We start from the raw sequence: 19,574 nt of genomic DNA on the forward strand, positions 1-19,574 counted from the left end.
TGAATGTAAATTGTAAATAGAGATGGGCCCGTTCCGATTTTTCATTTTGTTTACTCAGAAGGTTCGTTCAGTAAAATCATTTGTTAAAAAATCGTTCTTCAGAAAAAAAGATAGTTTTTTTTTTCAAAAATTTGTTCGAAAAAATAGTTTGTTCAGTAAAAAAGTTATAATTTTTTTTAAAAAGTTAGTTTGAAAACATTGATTAGTAAAAACTATATTTTTTTCAAAATCTTTCAGAAAATTTGTTTGTTCAGAAGCAAGCTATAGTTTTTTAGAGTGCAAATTAATGAACGATTTAGAAATCATTACCGAAAGATCGTTCTTTTTATTTCTCTAAATGATCCAAGTCATTCATCCAACGATACCCATCTCTAGATGTAAAATAGATATGTTTGTAAAATTATACATTTAATAGAAAGATGGGTTTTAAGAAAGTTTAGAGGGGGAAATGATACAAAATATGAAATTTTCAAATTTCCCCTGGTGAAGACAAACTTTTTATAAAAACAAACAGAGCAACTTTTACTGAGCTTATATAAAAGCAAGCTAACTTTAAAGGTAAAAAAGAGTCAAATCAAGTTGATGATTTGATTTGATTTGATATAGTTATTTTTTAACAAATTCCGTTTTTTTTCTTTTTCTTTTGTGTTAATATCTATCTGCTATATACAGTAAATAGATAAGTTCTAATATTCTTGCTGACAAATTAGATAGATAGATAGATAGATATCCAATACAGTCAATATTTACTGAGACAGTTGTTTATTTGTAAAAATATTGTTTATCTAATCATATATTGTTTTTTCTTAACTAGGCCTTCAGGGTGCTTCGCATCCTTATTGCCTGCAAAGATATATTTTTTTCCCTAAAATTCAAATACATTTTCTGGGTTTTTTTTCTTAAGATTATTTTTAAAATTATGTTTAACTAATTAACAGTTAAAAAAACTTTTTTTTTAAAGACAAATAATGAAAAAAAATATTTAATTTTTTCAAAAAAATCAAAAATAAATCGATAAACAGTGCAAAACATGTGGTTTAAAGGAAATCCCCCCAAAAAATAATTATAGATTTTCCCAAAATTAAATGTTTACCATTCCCCTAATTTTGTACTTTTAAGATTTTATTATACACCCAAATATTAGATATAAAGTAAAGTATCAAATATCTTTAACTTACAATACTGTTCCTGACTATGTATAATTGGTTCACAAGTTCACCCATTCACCATTAATTCATTAATTCATTAATTCATTAATTCATTAATTCATTAAATAATTACTTCATTAATTCATTAATTCATTAATTCATTAATTCATTAATTCATTAATTCATTAATTCATTAATTCATTAATTAATAAATTCATTTTCTTATCCATCCATCCTCTAATCCATCCTTACAGTAATACCCTTTTTAATGACATAAGTAGCTCAGCAGTAACTTTATATAATTCTTATTTCTATTTTTATCATTTTTGTAATTTTTATAATTTTATATTTATGCTTTTCATTATTTTCAAATGTGAAGAAAATACCTTCGGCCACATTTTTATCACTTTTAAACAATTTACATTTTTAGTTGTACTTTCTTAAAAAATAGAAATTTTTTTTAAAAATCAACACATTTGGGAAAAAGGAATGCTTTTCTCTACTGGAATTATCCCCCCCTTCCCTTCCCCCCTGAGCCCCGGATCCCCCCCACCATGCTATCCCCTGCAGGTGTGAAGGATCCCCTCCCTATGCTATCCCCTGCAGGTGTGAAGGATCCCCCCCCTATGCTATCCCCTGCAGGTGTGAAGGATCCCCCCCCTATGCTATCCCCTGCAGGTGTGAAGGACTAAATTGAACTGAGAAGAGAATGAGCAAGGAGCAAGGAGGTGTAGGTTACATAGGGTATCCTTTACACAGGAGGGATACAGGAGATAGATAGATAAATAGATGCATAGATAAATAGATAGATAGATAGATAGATAGATAAATAGATGCATAGATAAATAGATAGATAGATAGATAGATAGATAAATAGATGCATAGATAAATAGATAGATAGATAGATAGATAGATAGATAGATAGATAGATAGATAGATAGATATATAGATAGATAGATGAAGAAATATTAACAACTATTTTATTGTATCGTATCTACCTAGTATCGTATTGAATCCACCCAGAATTATAAAGTTACCAATGTTATATTTTATGCTAGTTTAAATATATCAAATATAAAGTATCTACCAATGTTATATTTTATGCTAGTTTAAATATATAAAAAATAAATTTCGGTAAGGCATAGAAATATATAGGCAGTACATATGAAGATGTTCAAAACAAATATATAATATCTATACTGAACAGGATTTTAGCTATATTTTTCAATCTAATTCAGATTATTCTTATAACACTTTTAAACAATTTCAAAGCCTCGACTCTAGACTGATTTTTCACCATGATACGCACACACTAGCACATTACTAGCACATTTAACATTGATCATGCACTTCTTCTCTTTCTTTATTTTCCTGATTTTAAGTTTTTTAGCATTTATTTCAGGGTAAGCAGGGTCAATCATTTCTCAATGTACTACAGCACATTCAAGAAATAGTTGTAATAGAAGCAATACAGTTGCACAGTTGTACAATTGCACAGTTGTACAGTTGCAACGTTGTACAATTGGATAGTTGTACAGCTGCAACGTTGTACAATTGCATAGTTGTACATGCGTACATGCTGATGCATACCTCTGACTTTGAGCTACCAGTGAGGGAAGAAGCTCTGGAGGATTGAGCAGAGCGTACTGGTGACACTGATGGGGTTCCCTGTGTACATGTTGTTTGTGTTTTTATGTATTTTGTGTTTATATGTTCGACCCATGTACATCAAAGTTAGTATGTACAAATATGTTTGTATCTGTATTTAAGTGACTGTATTCGTAATGTAGGGGACGTGTTAAATTCACAACAATACTATATAAACCTGATAGTTGTTTATCCCTGTGTTTGCCATTTCTGAAAACCGCGTTGGACAGATTATGTATGTATGCAAATGTCGAGTTCAAGCTGTACATTAGCGTACACTCTGCAGTTTCGGCAGTTTAAAAATAATTTTAGAGATAAACACCCAGATTATTCTGTTTGATGATAGGACAAATGTTTAAATAAATGGAGGGTCAATTGAAAATACACCTTCAGTTTCTTTAAATTGTTTCAACCCTGATTACGGATTTGTTTCATAAATATAAAATTTTAATCTTCAAAGCAGGAGAAAATAGGATTTTTCAACTTAAATCTTGTCATAATAGTTCTCAAAACTTTGAAGGAAAATATTCACAGAGGTAGGAAAAGTTTATTTCTTTTGGAGAAGAATATTAAAAATGCAAAATATTTATTATGAAATGTTCAGAAATATATGAAAAAGATAATTTCTTTTCTTTTTTTTTTAGAAAAAAACTATTTTTTTTTTAAATATAAACCTGATATTTTTTTTTTAGAAAAAAACTATTTTTTTTTTTAAATATAAACCTGATATTGTTCTAAATTTTGAAGAGAACGGAGAACACTTGATAGATATGTCTAACAATCTTTTTCAATATTCAAACAAACGTTAAGGGTTTTATTTAAATTTTTTTGGTTTAGACTTTTCCTTTAAAGATATGGTTCCAGCTCAGATCTATCTTTTACCTTTCTTCAGATAACTTTACAAGGTTTAAGAATTTGATAAAAAGACAGATATGAATGAGATTTATTGAACCATGAACATCTTTTAATTTATCTGAGAAAACTTGAAAAAGGAATAAACCACTTACAGTTCTCTCTTTAAAGGGATTGTAGACGTAATTTAATTGTTCCTTCATTAGCAAATGGGCTTTTCCATCTCACTTTGGTACCCTTAAATCTCATCTGCCCTACAGTAACGAGTTAAAGGTCTTTTTTCTATCTCAAAAAGTTGTTAATTTCAACAATCTTTTTCATCGTTTTGCTGCTTTGATCCGAAGTCATAAATGTCGAGAAACTTTTCAGTTTTTAAATCAAAAAAAAACCTTTCACTCTTGATCAGAGAGTAATGTTGAAAATTAGACATGCCTTTTTACTTGAATCAGCGGACAGTCCCTTTAACTTTGATGAAAACTTTGCTAATATATCTTTCAGCTCCTTTGTCAAAACTTTTCCTTCATCCTTCAGTAGATATAGCAATAGGTGCCAGTTTTCTGTGTGTTTGTGTGTAAAAGCAATTTTCATTTGCTTTTAATTTTAATGTTACATGCAATTTTTGATATGTCTGTTACATAAAAAATAAGAAATATTCTTACCACTTTTTGCACTTCTTCTTTCACCTCCTAAGATTAAATACAAAATTAATTCTGTTCTCCTGAAACCATTTTTCTGTTATTTTATGACTTTTTTTTGTTGAAAACTAAACAGAAAAATGGTTAAGATAAAATATTGAAAAAGAAAACAAACTTGCACACAAAAGTCTGGTCGTGAAAATTTTATGTCAATAGTCACAGTAAAACGTCCCTAACGTCAACATTGGTAAAAATTTTATAAAGATAAAAATATTGTATTCACATTTTACTATTATGCATGCAGTTTAACTATTTATGCATACAGATGTTTGATGGTATCATCAAAGAAAGGAAATAAAGTTTTGCATCCAATATTATTATTGGGTAGGTTGGGTAGGTTATGCATTCAGTCAATAAATGGAGACTGACAAATACCCCTTGTCAATGGAGAAGATTTCAATTTCTCCAATTTTCCTTAAACCCATTGATTTTATTTGTTGGTTAGTGATTCATTTCAAAAGTAAATTGTTTTTAAAAATTATGTTGTGTTTTTAAAAAATACGTTATGTTTTTAAAAATGTAGAGTTTTTAAAAAATAAAGGGAGCGTTAACTTTTTTTACAGTGACCCTTCATAACAAGAGCAAAGTTAAAAATGGAATCTATTAAACTTGTATCCAAGATATTTTGAGAGAGAAACAATCGTTATTTTGGGAATAAAAAAGTGTTCAAAAACCTCCGGTATGGCTGTCAGAATACAGATTGCCAATTTTCAGACCGAAAAATATTGAAATCTCTGCCATTATTTCTTAGACAAACGTACAAAGAGTACGAGCAATTGTTATGAAGTGTCACAAAAAATGAGGCATTGTTATTTTAAAGGCTGTTTTTGGGGACTCAAAAGTACCTCTTTTTTCGTTTCAATAACTTTTGTGGGTTTTTCAGGTTTGGGTTGAGAAATAGAAGAGGAGTCAGGGGTAACTGACTCTGGTTCCGGGTGTGGACTTGTCTGTGAAAAAATGTATATTATGTTCTTTATGTTCATGTAATGTTTGTGTAATAAATGGTATTTCAACAATGAAATACAAAATTTTGTTAAATGCGGAAAATTACCATGTTGTTATAAAGTTTTTCAAATAACACAAAATGTTATCAGTCATTACATGTTCTTTCGATAACATTCTGAGTTTGCAGTAAAAAGGAACTGCTTTAAACGTAGACCATGAGAATGTAGAACCTGAGCTGTCCATAAACAGTGAGAACCAGAAAACTCTGGAATAGCAAGACGACTTTTAGGCTCAAGTTATAACTTAAAATAGACCAATATGAACATAAGACAAAGCAATTATTCATTTAATCAGATATTTAATCAGACCCATTTCACTCAATAAATTATTTAATAAGTTACTAGTAAAACTTTTGTTTTGTAACAACTTAAGCATTGCTTTCAGATCATCTTGGACTATTGCACAGTTTTTGGTTCTCACTGTAAAACAATGAAAAATATAAACAATCCCTTTCCCCCTTATTCTTAGTTCTCATTGTTGAAGACCATGTATACATCAATGTTGTGTTTTGTTAGTTTTGATTAGTAAAAATGTATGATTTGTAAAAACTAACTATTGGGTTAATGATATCAGCAAAAAATCAGTTTGTTGTAAAGATGAGACAGCTAATAACAATTTGGAAAAATATTTCCATCTGGTTTTTAAAAAGCACATGAATCTTTTACACAATTGTAATACCTTTTTCCAACTCAGAATTTCTTTTTTAAATTGTTTAGGTCTTTTATGTTTGATATTATTATTCAGAGATTCAAAATCAGTCATGGGAATTCCAGATGTTTCATGCTCAGCCAAAGATTCAACATCATCCTCCGTTGCTGAATATTCAGAGGTGAAATCAGTTTCCATTTCTGTTTCATCCTCCACGACAACCCTAGGAGGGCTTAGTGCTTTGACCGCAGACTTAACTTTTGTTGGTTCTGCTGGTTGAACTGGGGATGTTACTTTTTGAGCCTTTGTTAATTTCTTAGTGCCAACTTTTGACGGGACGGATTTTGATTCTGATGTGACTGATTCTGAATCTCTGAAGGGTTTCGCTGTTGGTTTAGTATTTTTTTGGGGTTTGTTTTCATGTTTAGGAATTTTATCCAATGTAGTCTCCGGTGCAGTGTTTGTGTGCAAATCAGAATCCTAAACATATGGCTGCTCATTTCTTAGAAACATAGTTTATTTTCAAAATGAAATGTGAGAGTTTTTATTACTTTAGCATCACACTTCTGTTTCCCTTGCTGCAGATCAAAAATCAAAAGCAAAAATGGGAATTTTTAATTAGAAAATGTTATGATTCTGAAAAGAATGTGTTACCTCAAAATAATTTTCACTTGTATAAATCGTGCAAACTTTTTCAGATGTAGACAAAGCATTTCTATTTTGTTCATTATCTTCCTCACTTTCATTAATAGACGTGGTGTTTAGAACATATTTGAAGCTTCGTTTGGGCATAAGAAGTGGTGTTATCTTTCGTTGAGAGAATTTTTTCTCCAACGAGTTTGGTTCTCTTGGGGAAAGAAAAACATTTTCTTCTGCAGAAGAACTTTAGAAACAAATCAATCTTCTCACCGTAGTCAAAACAATCAGTACTTTTACACAACTCAAAGTTTACAAAAACTAAATAGAATAACTCCAACTTCAACAATCCTTTATTTTTGGTATTTTAGAAGAAACTCTTAAATTTTTTTAAGAAATTAAACTGAATGTTTAAAACTTCTGAAATGTATCCAGCAAAATCTTGATTAAAATTTCTAGGAATAGACTGAAAATTGATTCCCTTAAGGTATGCTGTTTGTTGTTTTGAAATTGCTTTCTCAAGGTGAGTGATGATTCATCAAGTTGAATATTAAATGTTTTCTCTAAGGTTGGACTATTAATCTCATTACTGTCAGATTTTAACCTTTCCTGCCTCTTAATCTGCTGCCTCATAGCTAAAGAAAAGTATTTGTTTTGATGGAAGTAAACTTGTAATAACTCAAATAACCCAGAAAAATGTGAAATACGCATAAAAGGGGGGAAAAACAAATATTTTCCTTTTTCTTCGGTTATCCAAACAACTTTAGCGTCAGGCGCTTTATCGTTTAAAAGGACTGAAACTATAGGTTGCTGATTGTCTACATCTGAATGGGGTAATGAGGGTGGGGATGAGGTTGTTTCTACTCTAAGGTTGCTAGAAGAAAGATCTGGTTCTTCTGTTATCTAGATAGGAAAACATGTTTTCTAATTTAGAATTTCAAAAGCTCTTAGATCTTAATTATGTACAGAAGCACTAAGCAGGTATGTAAATGCATACAATGTGTAAAATACCAAATTGTATTAGGTTGGGATTCTTTCTAAAAATTATTTAAATTTCATGCTTCAAATTTTATTGCAGAAAATATATCAGAGTTTTATCGCGGAAATTACCTTCACTGGAGTTTCTGGGAGAGAGTCAACCTCTGTGATTTCAAGAATCTCTGTAGTCTGCTAATTTTTAAGTGATCAAAATGTTACCTTATATCGAATTTTTCAAATTGTCAGCTTTTTACAAAAAGGAAATGAGTCTCCGCTTTACTAATCTTTGAAATTTTGCCTTTTTCCTTTTTGAATTAAAAATCTATTTAAACAAAACAAATTACCTTTTTTGAAGGTGTATCGTCCCCTGTCTCATCAGGGATTTCGATTACAGCAATAGGAATAGAAACCACCTTATTCTGAATTTTAAACCTTTTATTTCTAATTCAGTTTTAACAAGGAGCAAAAAATGCTGGTAATCCTACCTGATCTATGATCCCATCATTTTCGTCAGCCTCAACGATTTGCAGATTGTCTAGTTTTTCTGCAATATCGTCTAGAGGCTCTTCTATAACTGGCTATATAATAAGATAAAACGTTAAAATTTATAAATTCAAATATATCCAAACAAAATTATTTTAAACTACCTCAGAATCAGTGACTGTCTCATCTGTCATGTCTGATTTTAACACTGTGATTGGGATTTGCCTAAAGTCATCTTCAGACCTTGCTTTCTTTTTTGTTTTTGATATTTTAACAGAAGGTTTAGTTTTTTTAACAGATTCTGAAGAAGTATCATCATCTTCCACAGTTTCTATGGCTTGTTCCGCAAATTCAGGCGCATTCTTCAGCTCTTGGGGTGTTTCATCTTTGACAATTGATAATCCTTGTTCAGAGGGAAAGTTTAGGAACGTTGGAAGTTCTATTTTTTCATGGTCTGCATGTTTTTTTGTGATTGCAGCAGCAGGTTTAACAATAGGATCTTTTTCCTTTCGCTCCACTTCTTCTGTAACCAACTCATCTTCATCTGATTGTGGAATTTGAGGATTAATCTCCTTCGGTATTTTCTTTTTTATTTTCTTTACTTTTTTATCTTTACCAGGTAGGGCCTCATCTGTAATTTTAAGTTTTATTCCTGTTTTTTCTTCAGCAGGAATATCCAAAGGTTTAGACTCAAAATCATGGTGTTTCAGTTTTACAGTTTCTCTTTCTGGTGTTAGGTCCTTGGGCCTAGGAGGAGGAGCTTTTTTTAGCTTTGGAATACCGGGCTCAGGATCTTCAGGTTTGGTTGGTAATGCCTTTTTATTTGATTTTTTCAATGGTTCTTTTTTTGGAGTTGTGTCACTTTTTAGATCAGACTCCGGTTCACCTTTTACTGAGTCAATATCATCAGATTTGAGTGATATAATTGATTCATCATCAGATGTAGAAGTGTCTGGGTTTGAATTATTATTCGAATTTTTCACTGACCTTTTCATCTGTTTAGTTTTCTTTTCAATCTTAGTGCCTGTAATAATTGAGCTATTCATTTCTATTGCTGGATCCAAGGGAGCATTTTCAAAATCATGATGAGCCAAGTCAATTTTTTCTAATTCTGCTTTCTCAATTGGTCTTTTTATAACTTCAGACTTTTTCAGTTTAACTGCAAAGGCAGGTTCTAAATTTTCTTCAATTTTATTTTCTGCCACTTCTTCTTTAGGCTTCACTGGTGTGGGTTTTAAATCTTTAATAGTTTTTAACTCTTCAATAGGTTCCACAACTCCTTTTTGTATGGGAGTTGCTGGTTCAGTTTTTTCAACCGCTTTCTTTTTGACGGTTATAACTTTCTTTTTCTTCTTTTTCGGAGCATCATCTTCTACTACATCAGGAATGTCTTCTAATGGTTCTGAAGCAAGCTTTGCTGCTGTCTGCATTTCTGGCTCTTCCTCTTGTGGAGAAGATTCGAAAGCATGATGAACTAATTCTACAACTTCAAGTTTAGTTTCTTCAATTGGCCTCTTCACAATTTCAGTTTTTCTCAGCTTTTTTGCAAAACCTGATAAGTCTTCAACAACTATCTCTTTTTGTTTTGAAAATTTCCTAGGTGTCTTTTTGGTCTCCAGTCCATCTTTTTCAGTCAGCGAAGGCTTGTCCATTTCCTTTGCAGGAACAGATTTTCCATCATCTAAAATTGACTCTTTTTCCTTTTCAGATATCTTTATTTTAGCTGTAGTTTTCACATCTTCCTTAATTTTTACGTCAACACTTTCTTCTTTTTCTGATAATGTTGCTTCATGCAACCTCACTTCTGATTCTTTCCTGGGTTTGCATTCTCCAACTGGAGCCTTCTCCAGCTCTTTCAATTTTTGGGCACCTTCATCATCCTTTTCTGAAATCATTACTTTTTCCTTCTCAAATGTTTTCATTTTTGTTGTTGTCTTTATTTGTGTGGAAGTTTTTCCTTCTTTATTTGTAGTTTCTTCAGACAAGATCACTTCTGATTCTATTTCAGGTTTACTTTGGACCAAACCTTCATTCTTTTTCGTATTTTCTTTAGTTTCATCAGGTTTTTTAACTGTTGGAATATCAGCTTTTTCCTCAGATACATTTTTAGTTGTTTTTTCAATTTTCTTCTTTTTCTTTTTCTTAGAATCTTCTTCGCTTTTGCCATCCTTGAAGGGTTCTGTTGCGATCTTAACATTGGTTTGCATTTCTTCTGCTGTAGTTTTAGGAGTACACTCAAACTCATGGTGAACTAGTTCTACTGTCTCAAGTTTTATTTCCTCAATTGGTCTTTTAATAGTTTCTGTTTTTTTCAATTTCTTGGCAACGGAAGTAAAATCTGGAGTTTCTTCTTCGGTTGGTTTAGAAACCACTTTTTTAACAGTTTTTTTAACAACCGCTTTTTTGTTAGAATCTAATTTTGTGGAAGCCTGGCTGGGAGCACTGTCTTCATCCTGCATGGTCTCTTGAGTGTTAATTACAGGTTTAGTCTCATCACTGTGAATAGTTGAAATAATTTCTTCATGCTTGACATCTGGACTATACTGCTGTGCTAACTTTAGTTGCTCAACCCTAAAAATTATTATAATAAAAAAATGTAATCAAAGTGACTGAGTTTTTTGTCTGAACTTCTAATACTCTAATCCCTATATCTTTGCAACCTGAATGGTGTAAACCTGCAATACTTCAAACTAAGATTATTTGCTATAACAGAATTCATAGATTGAATATTAAAGGTCAATCTTGGGCTGCAAAGATACAAAGATTAGACAATCAGATGTTAAGGCAAAAACTCAATTCCTTTTCTATGGCTACATTAAATTGATTATTTAGTTTTAGCCAAAAAAGCTCCAACTTTTTGGAATAATTAAATTAAAATTTATTTATGATTTGGCTTCAAAAAATGAAGATGTTTTGATAAATGTGTATTTTGTAAATTTCTACCTGGTTTCTGCTGCGGAAGCTAAATCAAGTTTAGCATCTTCAATATCTTCCAAATACTCTTTAGTTTCAGAGACCTGAAAACAAATCAAAATTAATCAATTAGTTGGACAAATTTATTCTGCCGGTGAATATATGAAATTATGTATCTGAGTGTTTGATCAGTTTCTAAACCTACTTTTGGCTTTCAATTGGCTCAAAAAGTACTATTCTCTACTATTCTTTGACTGAACATTTAGCTTCAAATCTGTCTTAGTTGTAAGAGTCAAAATTAGTATACTTCTTAATGATAAAATTTTGAAACATATTGTTTGACTTGAGAGACATTTCAATGCCATCAGTAAACCAAAAAAAAATTGGAGTTAGCCAGCCTTTTATATATAAATAAGTATAAAATATGGGGGCAAACAGAAAGTAAAGAGGGGAAATTAATAAAATAAAAAATTACCCCGAATGGCTTCTCTTTTTTTACAGCTCTATTTCTGCTTTCCCTGTGAGTTGAACTCTGGCCTGTTGATTGTTCTAGCTCCATGTTCTCCAAAGCAGATGCTTGCTCAGATCTAGTTTCAAATCCTTGCACTCTGGGCCTAGATGTTGCTCTTTTATTGTAACCAGAAACAGCAGTTGTTTCAGTGGCGGTTAAAGTTTCAAAAGGTTTATTCAAACCTTCAGAAGATGTTTCCTCAGGCAAATACACCTGCAATTATTAATCATTAACCACTGGTGATTTAAAATACTGAAAGAAACTTCACTTTTTCATGCAAATTTAACAAAACAGAAAGCTTTAAAAGGGTTTAAATATGTATTTAGATATCTTACCCCAGTTTGCTTAGTCGCACAGAACGCCCGATTAGTATCTTGTTTTGGAGTTTCAGAGGAAGTTGCTAAAGCTGTTTTAAGGATTGACTTTTCACTTGAATCACAAGACTCTTCCTTGGGTTCAAATCCTTGTTCCAGACAAACTCGTTTTGCTCTTTCACTGCTTTTGCTCCTAGTTAGCTGAACTTTTGGTAGTAAAGGATTTTCCAAATTGTTTTTTAAGTCATTTATTTCATCTTTTTTAACATTTTGTCCAATTAGCTCTGATTTTTTTACTGGATTCTGAAGACAAACCTTTACAATGCCTTCATTGGCTTGCTTAAGATTTGGCTGAACTAAATCTGCTTCCTTTGCAGAGTCTTCAGCATGGTAAATACCCATTCCTAATCCAATGGACTTCACCTTCCCAAATACATTTCCAACAATCTTTCCAGTCAATGATTCCCTTTTCTCTGGATTTACATCAAATACTTTAGCTTCCTCCTCTTCCTGATAATGCCCAAGAGATTTATCACGTTTCTTTGCTTTTTTTCTTGTTTCAGATTGAACTTTAGCTTCAGATGCTTTGCATGTTTCAAAATCATCTTGACTGAAATCTTTTATTTCTTCCTGATGTGGTTGATATCCTTGTATGTAAGAACTTAGTGTTCCTTTATCTGAATTACTATTTTCATGTAATATTTGGACATCTTCCTTTGGCTGTAGTGGTTCAGTTTCAAAATATTCCACTGTGAGCTCTTCCATATTTATTCCAACCCTACGGTCAATAGATTTTGATCTGTGTCTTTCAGATTTAATTTTGGATGCTTTAATTTGTACAGAAATATCTTCTGTTTCATTTATATCCTCACAAACTTCTTCTTTTGTTAAATTACCAATTGCTGCTACTGAATTTATTGACCTTTCAATGCTTTTTGGCCGTTCTTTTCCTGCTTTAGCAGTCATTGTTAGAGATTCTTCAGATGGATTACTTTTTGTTGTCTCATTTTTTGGCATAAACCCAATTTTTGAGGAATTAGATACCACCCTCTTCAACTTTTTGATTTCACTTGTAGGCAACGCAGTTACTGCCTTCAGACTAGTCTTAAGACTAAGATCCTGAGTAGCTAGTTCTTCAGCATATATCCCCAATTGTTTATCAACTGATTTACTTTGTCTTTGATACTTTCCAATTGTTTTTGACATAGCTGTTGCTGGTTTATCAATCTCATTCTCCATATTTTCAGTGTTGTCATAGCTAACATCAACACCAAATAGGTGAGGTTTCAACTGTGCCTGATCAAAGCTTACTTTTTTATTTAAGATGATGCTTGCATTGCCCTTTTCTTCTTCAGTCGGGGACATCTCCTCCATCGTTTCAGACATCTGTACATAGCCCTCATTCACAGATGTCTTGCTGGGTAATTCAGTGGTTAGAGCCTGAGAGGAAATATCTGCTGTAAACTCTTTAGCTTGATATCCTGTTGGCATTTCCATAGTTAACTCATCAACAATGGCATGTCCCATTTTCCTGTCAATTGATCTTGCTCTGTGTTTTGGCCGCATCATGTTTTCTGTAGGTTCTATGCTCTTGTAGTTTGAGATATCCTTTTCAGAAAACTCAGTAGGTATCATGAGACTATCTGTCAATCCAAGCTGCTTCTCACATGCCCTTGCAATGCTTAGCTTTCTTTGGGTTTCCACCACTTCTGTGGCTTCAACCTCATTTTCTTGACCTTTTAGATCTGTGGCCTTGTCATTAACATTTACAAACCCTTCTTGTCGCTCAATAGATTTGACTCTATCTTTGTAACCCTTTCTGTGAACCTTAGACTCAGCTTTTTCTTCTCTTGTTTGAGTTTTAGGTTTCAACTGTTCACACTCATCTGATTCCTGGATAAGTCCTTCTGATCTCGCAGAATAAAGGGAGGTTTCTCTTACATGTTTTTCTTTAACAACCGCAGGTAGGTGCCCACTGGGAAGAACAACTTTCAAATCAAGAGTTTCTTCTGAATCTCTTTCTTCTCCAACCAATTTTTCAACAGATCTTGCTTGAGCTTTAGAATCTTGCTCATATTCCATAACAGCAGTGTCATGTATTGGAACTTCAGGCTCTAGAAAATCTGAAATTTCTTGTTTCTGTAGAGCACCCATGCTTCTTTCAATTGATGTGGCTCTGTTTTTTGCTTTTTTGCCACCAGTAGTTGTCAATGCTCTTGTTTTTTCTGACATAGATACAGGCTCAATATCCTTGCACTTTTCATAATCCATACTTATGCCTTGATTTGTTTCTCTTTGAACAACTATTTTTTGAATTTTAGACTTTTCTGAAGTTGAACAAATTTTATCAGTATCAGGGATTCTTGAAATATTTTCCTCAGCTATTTGTACAGAACCTGTCTCTCCTATTTGTTTGTCTACTGAGGTAGTTTGTTCTGTTATTGGATTGTTTTGTTTTCTTACTTTTGCAGTTTTAAGAACTTCTAGGCCTGGGTTGAGTTCATCAACAGACTCTTCAATGAGTGATATGCCCAGCTTATGATCTACAGATTTTGCTCTATCCCTTAAAACCTTTGCTTTACTAGTGCCTATTGTAACAACTTCCCTCGGAACTTTCTTGGAATCAAATTGGGATGTTGTTTCTTCAATGTGTAGAAGATCAAATGTCTGATCTATTGATTTTGCCCTTTCTTTTTGTAAAATTTTTGTATCCAGATTTTCATATTGGTCATATGAGTAACTTAACCCTTGGGACGTTACACTTTTCTTTGCAAGGTCTGCCTTGTTACCTTCTTTCAAAGTCACAGCTTGGACAGTAGAAGCTGTTGCATTATTGATCTGGGAGGTAGTTAGAATGTCCGTATCTATACCTTCAATGCGTTCAATTGACTTAGGCCTTAAGTTTGTCTTCTTTCCCTCTTTTTTCAGAACAGCAGTTTCTCTTGGAGATTGCTCTGATTGTAAACTTTGCACTTCTTCTGTATGATCCTGCCCAAGCTCAACAGTTTGATTAGAAGATTGTTGCATCTCATGTTTATCCTCCAAAGATAAATTTGCCACTGTTTGCATGGTGTTCTTCAGTGTTTTATCATCAAGGCCAAGGTCTTCAAAAATAATAGTTTCAGTTTTCTTAGTTAAATTAATAGACCCTGGGGCTATACTTGGCTTTAGTTTGACAACAACTTCTGGATTTTGAGAAAGGTTTATGCTTTCTTCACTTGTGCTCTGTTCAACGATCTGCAAAGCAGTTGTCTCCATTTTTGATCTTACACCTGTCTGTGCAGAAGCCCCAACTTTATTGTTTCCTGAAAATGTCCCAAGCTCTTCATCTTTTTTGTGCTCTCCAGATTCAGTAGACCTTAAAACTGCTTGCTGTAAAGCAGATTTAGGAGTTAAAGAAACTATTGCAGTGCTAGATACAGCTTCTTGTTCCAATATCAGGGAATCTTCAACCTTTTCCTCAGCACCAACCTGTTTAGAAACTCTCTCGGCTTTATTTTTTCTATCTCTGACTTCAGAGCTAGTTATATTTAGGGGGGTTGTCTTCTCAGAGGAAATTTCAAGACATGAATCTATCTCTTCTGTATCTACTTTTGGTCGTCCAACTACTTTTGACATCTTTTCGGCAACTTGACGCTTTGAAATTGCAATTCCTGTCCTAGCAGTAGTTGTCTCCTTGATTTCTGGCACTAATTTCTCTACTATAGAGAGCGGTAACTGCTGTTCAATCTCAGTTGTATCTATTTCTATTCTTTTAACAGTTGCAACTCCCATGTTATCAGATGAATTTTCAGCAAGCATTTCAGTTCTCTCCATTGATAAGATTTCTCCACCTTGTCTAGTAATCAGTGTTGCCTGATTTTTAGAATTATCCTGAAATTTGGTCAAATCTCTTACAGTCTTGTCATGCCCAATCTTTTCAATTAATGGCATCAGTGCAGATGCCTCATCCAAAGGTTCTTGAACTTCTCCTTGTTTTACTGAAAACTCTTTCAAGTTTGAAGTTACTTTGATGTTGGTCCTAACTTTGCTTCTGGCTTCTGGCTGATGCACTTTTACAGTCGTTTCTTTAGAGACATCCTTTAAAATATGCACATAAACAGGGTGTAAAAATAAGCAAAGGCAAAAAATGTTGATTTTCTTTGATTTCAAAAATATTATCAGAAAAATCCGAATTCACACAGAAGGGGACAAATTGACTTTAAATGTACAATCAAATATTTAAGTAGAAGATTGAGAAATGAGATCTTACCTTGAGTTTATCTCCGCCTTCTACAATTAGACCTGAGAATCTTTGCTCAACACTCTGAGATGCCAAGATTGGAATCTTATCTTGTTTACGAACAGCTTTTAGAGGTTCAACTTCTTTCAAGCTGAACTCCACTGAGCTTTCAACATTGGATGAAACACCAACTGTATTTGCTATCTGTGTAGATTTGCCGCTGTACTCTTGATCATGAACTTTTTGAGAAGCTGATATTTGTTCTAATTCCACTGTTGATAAGGTCTGAGAATCTTCAACTTCTTGAGTTTCCTTTAAAATAGTAAAAATTACCAACCATGAAATTTTAAACAAGGTTAAAAAAGACATCTTAAAAGAGAAAATCATTTTTCTCCATTCCATAAAATTTTTTGTTCATTTATCCTTCATTTGGTTACTTTCAAATAGTATTACCCCTTGTAGTTTCGAAGCATGTTGCACTTTCATTTCACCATCAGTGCCAGTGTTTGATGCAACAGCATGGATTTCTGTGAACTCGTTATCAGACATATCTTTGATCATCATTTTCTCAATAGTGTCAGTTCTATCTGTTATCACTGGAAGATCTCCGCTGATTAGTTTCTTCTCTGTTTCAAGTCTGTTCTCTTCCTGAAACAATTTGAATACATGCATATTTGTAAAATACAAAGTTCAACCCAAAATGATAAATCAATGATAGCTTAAAAAATCCATTTTTTACACATTTGAAAAGTTATTTTCTTAATTTTTTTAAATACCTAACTCAGTTTTTCAATGCTTTTATTCAAAAAATAAAAGGGGTAAAAAACTAATAGTACATTAACCCTTTCTAGACTCAAGTATACAAAAGATAGTTTGCATCAAAAAATATTTACAAGGCCCTATATCTTTTCATATGTATACACAAGTTCTTAAGTATCGCTGCATTTCTAAAAATAAACTGTTTACATAACTCAAGGTTAGGAGAGTAATAGTATTACTCACACCTAAATACAGGGGAATATATCATCCTCATAAAAATCATAACCAAAATATTTTTTCATAATTTTTTAAAAGTTTAAATTTTCCATAGTTGCGCAGTTTTTTTGTTTGTTTAAAAAGAACCATTTTAGTGAAATATTTAAATATTACTCTTGCAGTTCTGGAAAATATTAAACCCCTATTTAAGAACAGCAGAGTATTTTTTTAAAGGAATTGAGTAATTGTCACAAATTCAAATTATCTAATCCCTATATCTTTGCAACCTGATAGTGTGCACTTTTGATATTTCAAACTTAAATTATTTGAACTAACAGAATTCATAGTTTTAAATATCTAAGTTATACAAAATTGATTTATAAAGTTATAGGAATTAGAAAATTAGAGTTTGTGGCAAAGACTCAATTCCTTTAAATTGACCCTCCATTGAAAGAGTGGCTTCAGAAAAAGGTACCCTTAACATTTATTTTACAATAAACTAGACATCCATTTCTATTTCTGGTTTTTCTTTTCAAAAGTGACTTGCGCAATTATTTTTTCAGAAGCAATGGAGAAATTTCCAGAATTAAACACTTTTGAAGCCGAAATATCTGTTAAATTATAAGCGTTGAAGCGACCGGTGTGAATCAAGCATGCTTCTCTTAAAATTATGACGACGCTGTTCGTTAATAAATAAAATTTTTAAAAAGAAAACTGATTTTAAGGAAAAACAAACAATAAAAGGAAGAATTGTAAGGTACTCCAGTGAATCGCTAATGGCATTCAATTAATTATATTCCTCTTAAAATTACGTTAGCATTTGCTACATACACTTAGTAAAACTTTTAATTCTACCCCAAAATATCGGTATCTTTATCCTATTCTCAAAAGAACAAGGTTACCCAAAGAAAGTGAAAATTTAATGAGGACTTGAAACTTTTTTGTTTCTTCTGGTCTTATAAAGATACCAGAATTGTTTGACACGAGTGAAAATAGTTTCAAGATACGTGGAAACATCAATAAGTCTCTCTGAAGGCTCATCCTTTGTGGGTAACCCTGTATAAAGAAGGATGAAAAGTGGAAACATTTCCTCAGGGGATTCAGGATTTAGAGAATACATCATTGAACCATAGATACCACATACAAGGATTTATACAGTATACAGTATACTGCAGCTTATACAGCTAGGACAAGAATGATAGTTTTCTTCGTCATAATCTTATAACGTGTACAGTGTGTAATAACCAGAAAACTCTGTAATATAAAGACGACTTTTAGACTCTAGTTATAGCATTAAAAATTTTGCAGTGTAAACAGACCCATTTAAAATAGGTAAGCAATCGAATAAGTGTCTTTTAAAGCTCTGTAACACCATCAAATAAACTCAAATATTTTCAAAATGTCGTCTTCCTATTCCAGGGTTTATGGTTATCACTCTATAACCTTCCAGCATTATTTAAATCTAGTTTAAAAATAACTGTGGTTCTTTAGTAGTTTACAAAAAACGTGACTTTTTTATATATTGCAAGTTTCCCCTTCATTTGATAAAAAAATTTACCTGAGCAATTTTTGATTGAGTTTGTATCCTGATATCAGTTATCTGGGTATAGTCTAAGACCGGGAGACAGGTTTCTAAAATATCTGGGTATAGTCTAAGACTGGGAGACAGGTTTCTAAAATATCTGAGTATAGTCTAGGAACGAGAGACATAATTCTAAAAAATCCAAGGTTTAATATATATGTTGTTGAAGGGACTTAACGGCATCAAAATCAACAGGGATTTAAAAATATTTTAAGATTAGATCCATAATTTAAGATTAACACCTTTCCGACAACTCAACACGTTAAAAAAAATCTTTTTCCCCAAACTGTTGGAATAGACGGTCAAGAAAAGAAGAAAATAATTAATAAAGAAGGAAACTAAGATGACAAGAAGAATTGGAAAAATGCTTTAAAAACACTTTAGTTTTCATTTTGAACGGCTTAATGTTATAAAGAAAAGGGGTACTCTTGACATACACGGTCAAAGAACTATTGATAATGTTTTTTTGAATTAATAAAATTGGGGTATGGGGAAAATCTTGAATACTGGTGAAGTAAATGTCTTTATAAATCCAACCACGTGAAATATATTGTTTGTCATCATCTAGAAGAAAGGTGATATCCTTGAGCACCAATCCAAAAATAAAACCAAGAAAAAAGAAAGATCTAGAAAGAATTTTCTCGGACAGTTTCTGCGTATTCCAAGTCATTGTACTTGGAAAAGTCTAGATGAAGTTTAAAAGAGAATACTTATTTTACAAAACATACTCAAATAAAGATTCTCATACAAAAATGTGTAACATTTTGAAGAGATTAACAGCAGTGTATAAAACAAGACATTCGTATATATATAATATATCTGTTGTCTAGCCGGCCAAACGGCTAGACCGATTGGGCTAAAATTTTTTGTGGACACTCATGGGTGGCCGGGAGGTGGTATAGGTTAAAAAGATCTAATTTCTTTTCGAAATTTTTTTTTAATATAAAAAAAATTTTAAATATTTT

General features: G+C 32.2%; 1 protein-coding gene across 1 annotated transcript in view; it reads right to left on the bottom strand.

Annotated features, from left to right (window-relative positions):
* Positions 1-19,574, bottom strand: part of LOC111706118 (titin) — a 110,607-nt gene that overhangs the window by 47,135 nt on the left and 43,898 nt on the right. The window contains exons 34-47 of the mRNA XM_023478891.1: positions 18,586-18,659; positions 16,506-16,700; positions 16,083-16,364; positions 11,852-15,910; positions 11,481-11,729; positions 11,036-11,109; positions 8,257-10,663; positions 8,095-8,187; positions 7,954-8,028; positions 7,742-7,798; positions 6,026-6,475; positions 5,188-5,289; positions 4,307-4,333; positions 2,739-2,816 (exon numbers count right to left, since the gene is read on the bottom strand). Coding sequence (XP_023334659.1) covers positions 2,739-2,816; positions 4,307-4,333; positions 5,188-5,289; positions 6,026-6,475; positions 7,742-7,798; positions 7,954-8,028; positions 8,095-8,187; positions 8,257-10,663; positions 11,036-11,109; positions 11,481-11,729; positions 11,852-15,910; positions 16,083-16,364; positions 16,506-16,700; positions 18,586-18,659 — 8,222 coding nt within the window. The remainder of the gene's footprint in view (positions 1-2,738; positions 2,817-4,306; positions 4,334-5,187; positions 5,290-6,025; positions 6,476-7,741; positions 7,799-7,953; positions 8,029-8,094; positions 8,188-8,256; positions 10,664-11,035; positions 11,110-11,480; positions 11,730-11,851; positions 15,911-16,082; positions 16,365-16,505; positions 16,701-18,585; positions 18,660-19,574) is intronic.

Source organism: Eurytemora carolleeae, unplaced genomic scaffold (genome assembly GCF_000591075.1).
Source record: "Eurytemora carolleeae unplaced genomic scaffold, Eaff_2.0 scaffold713, whole genome shotgun sequence".
In the NCBI taxonomy this organism is placed as follows: domain Eukaryota; kingdom Metazoa; phylum Arthropoda; class Copepoda; order Calanoida; family Temoridae; genus Eurytemora; species Eurytemora carolleeae.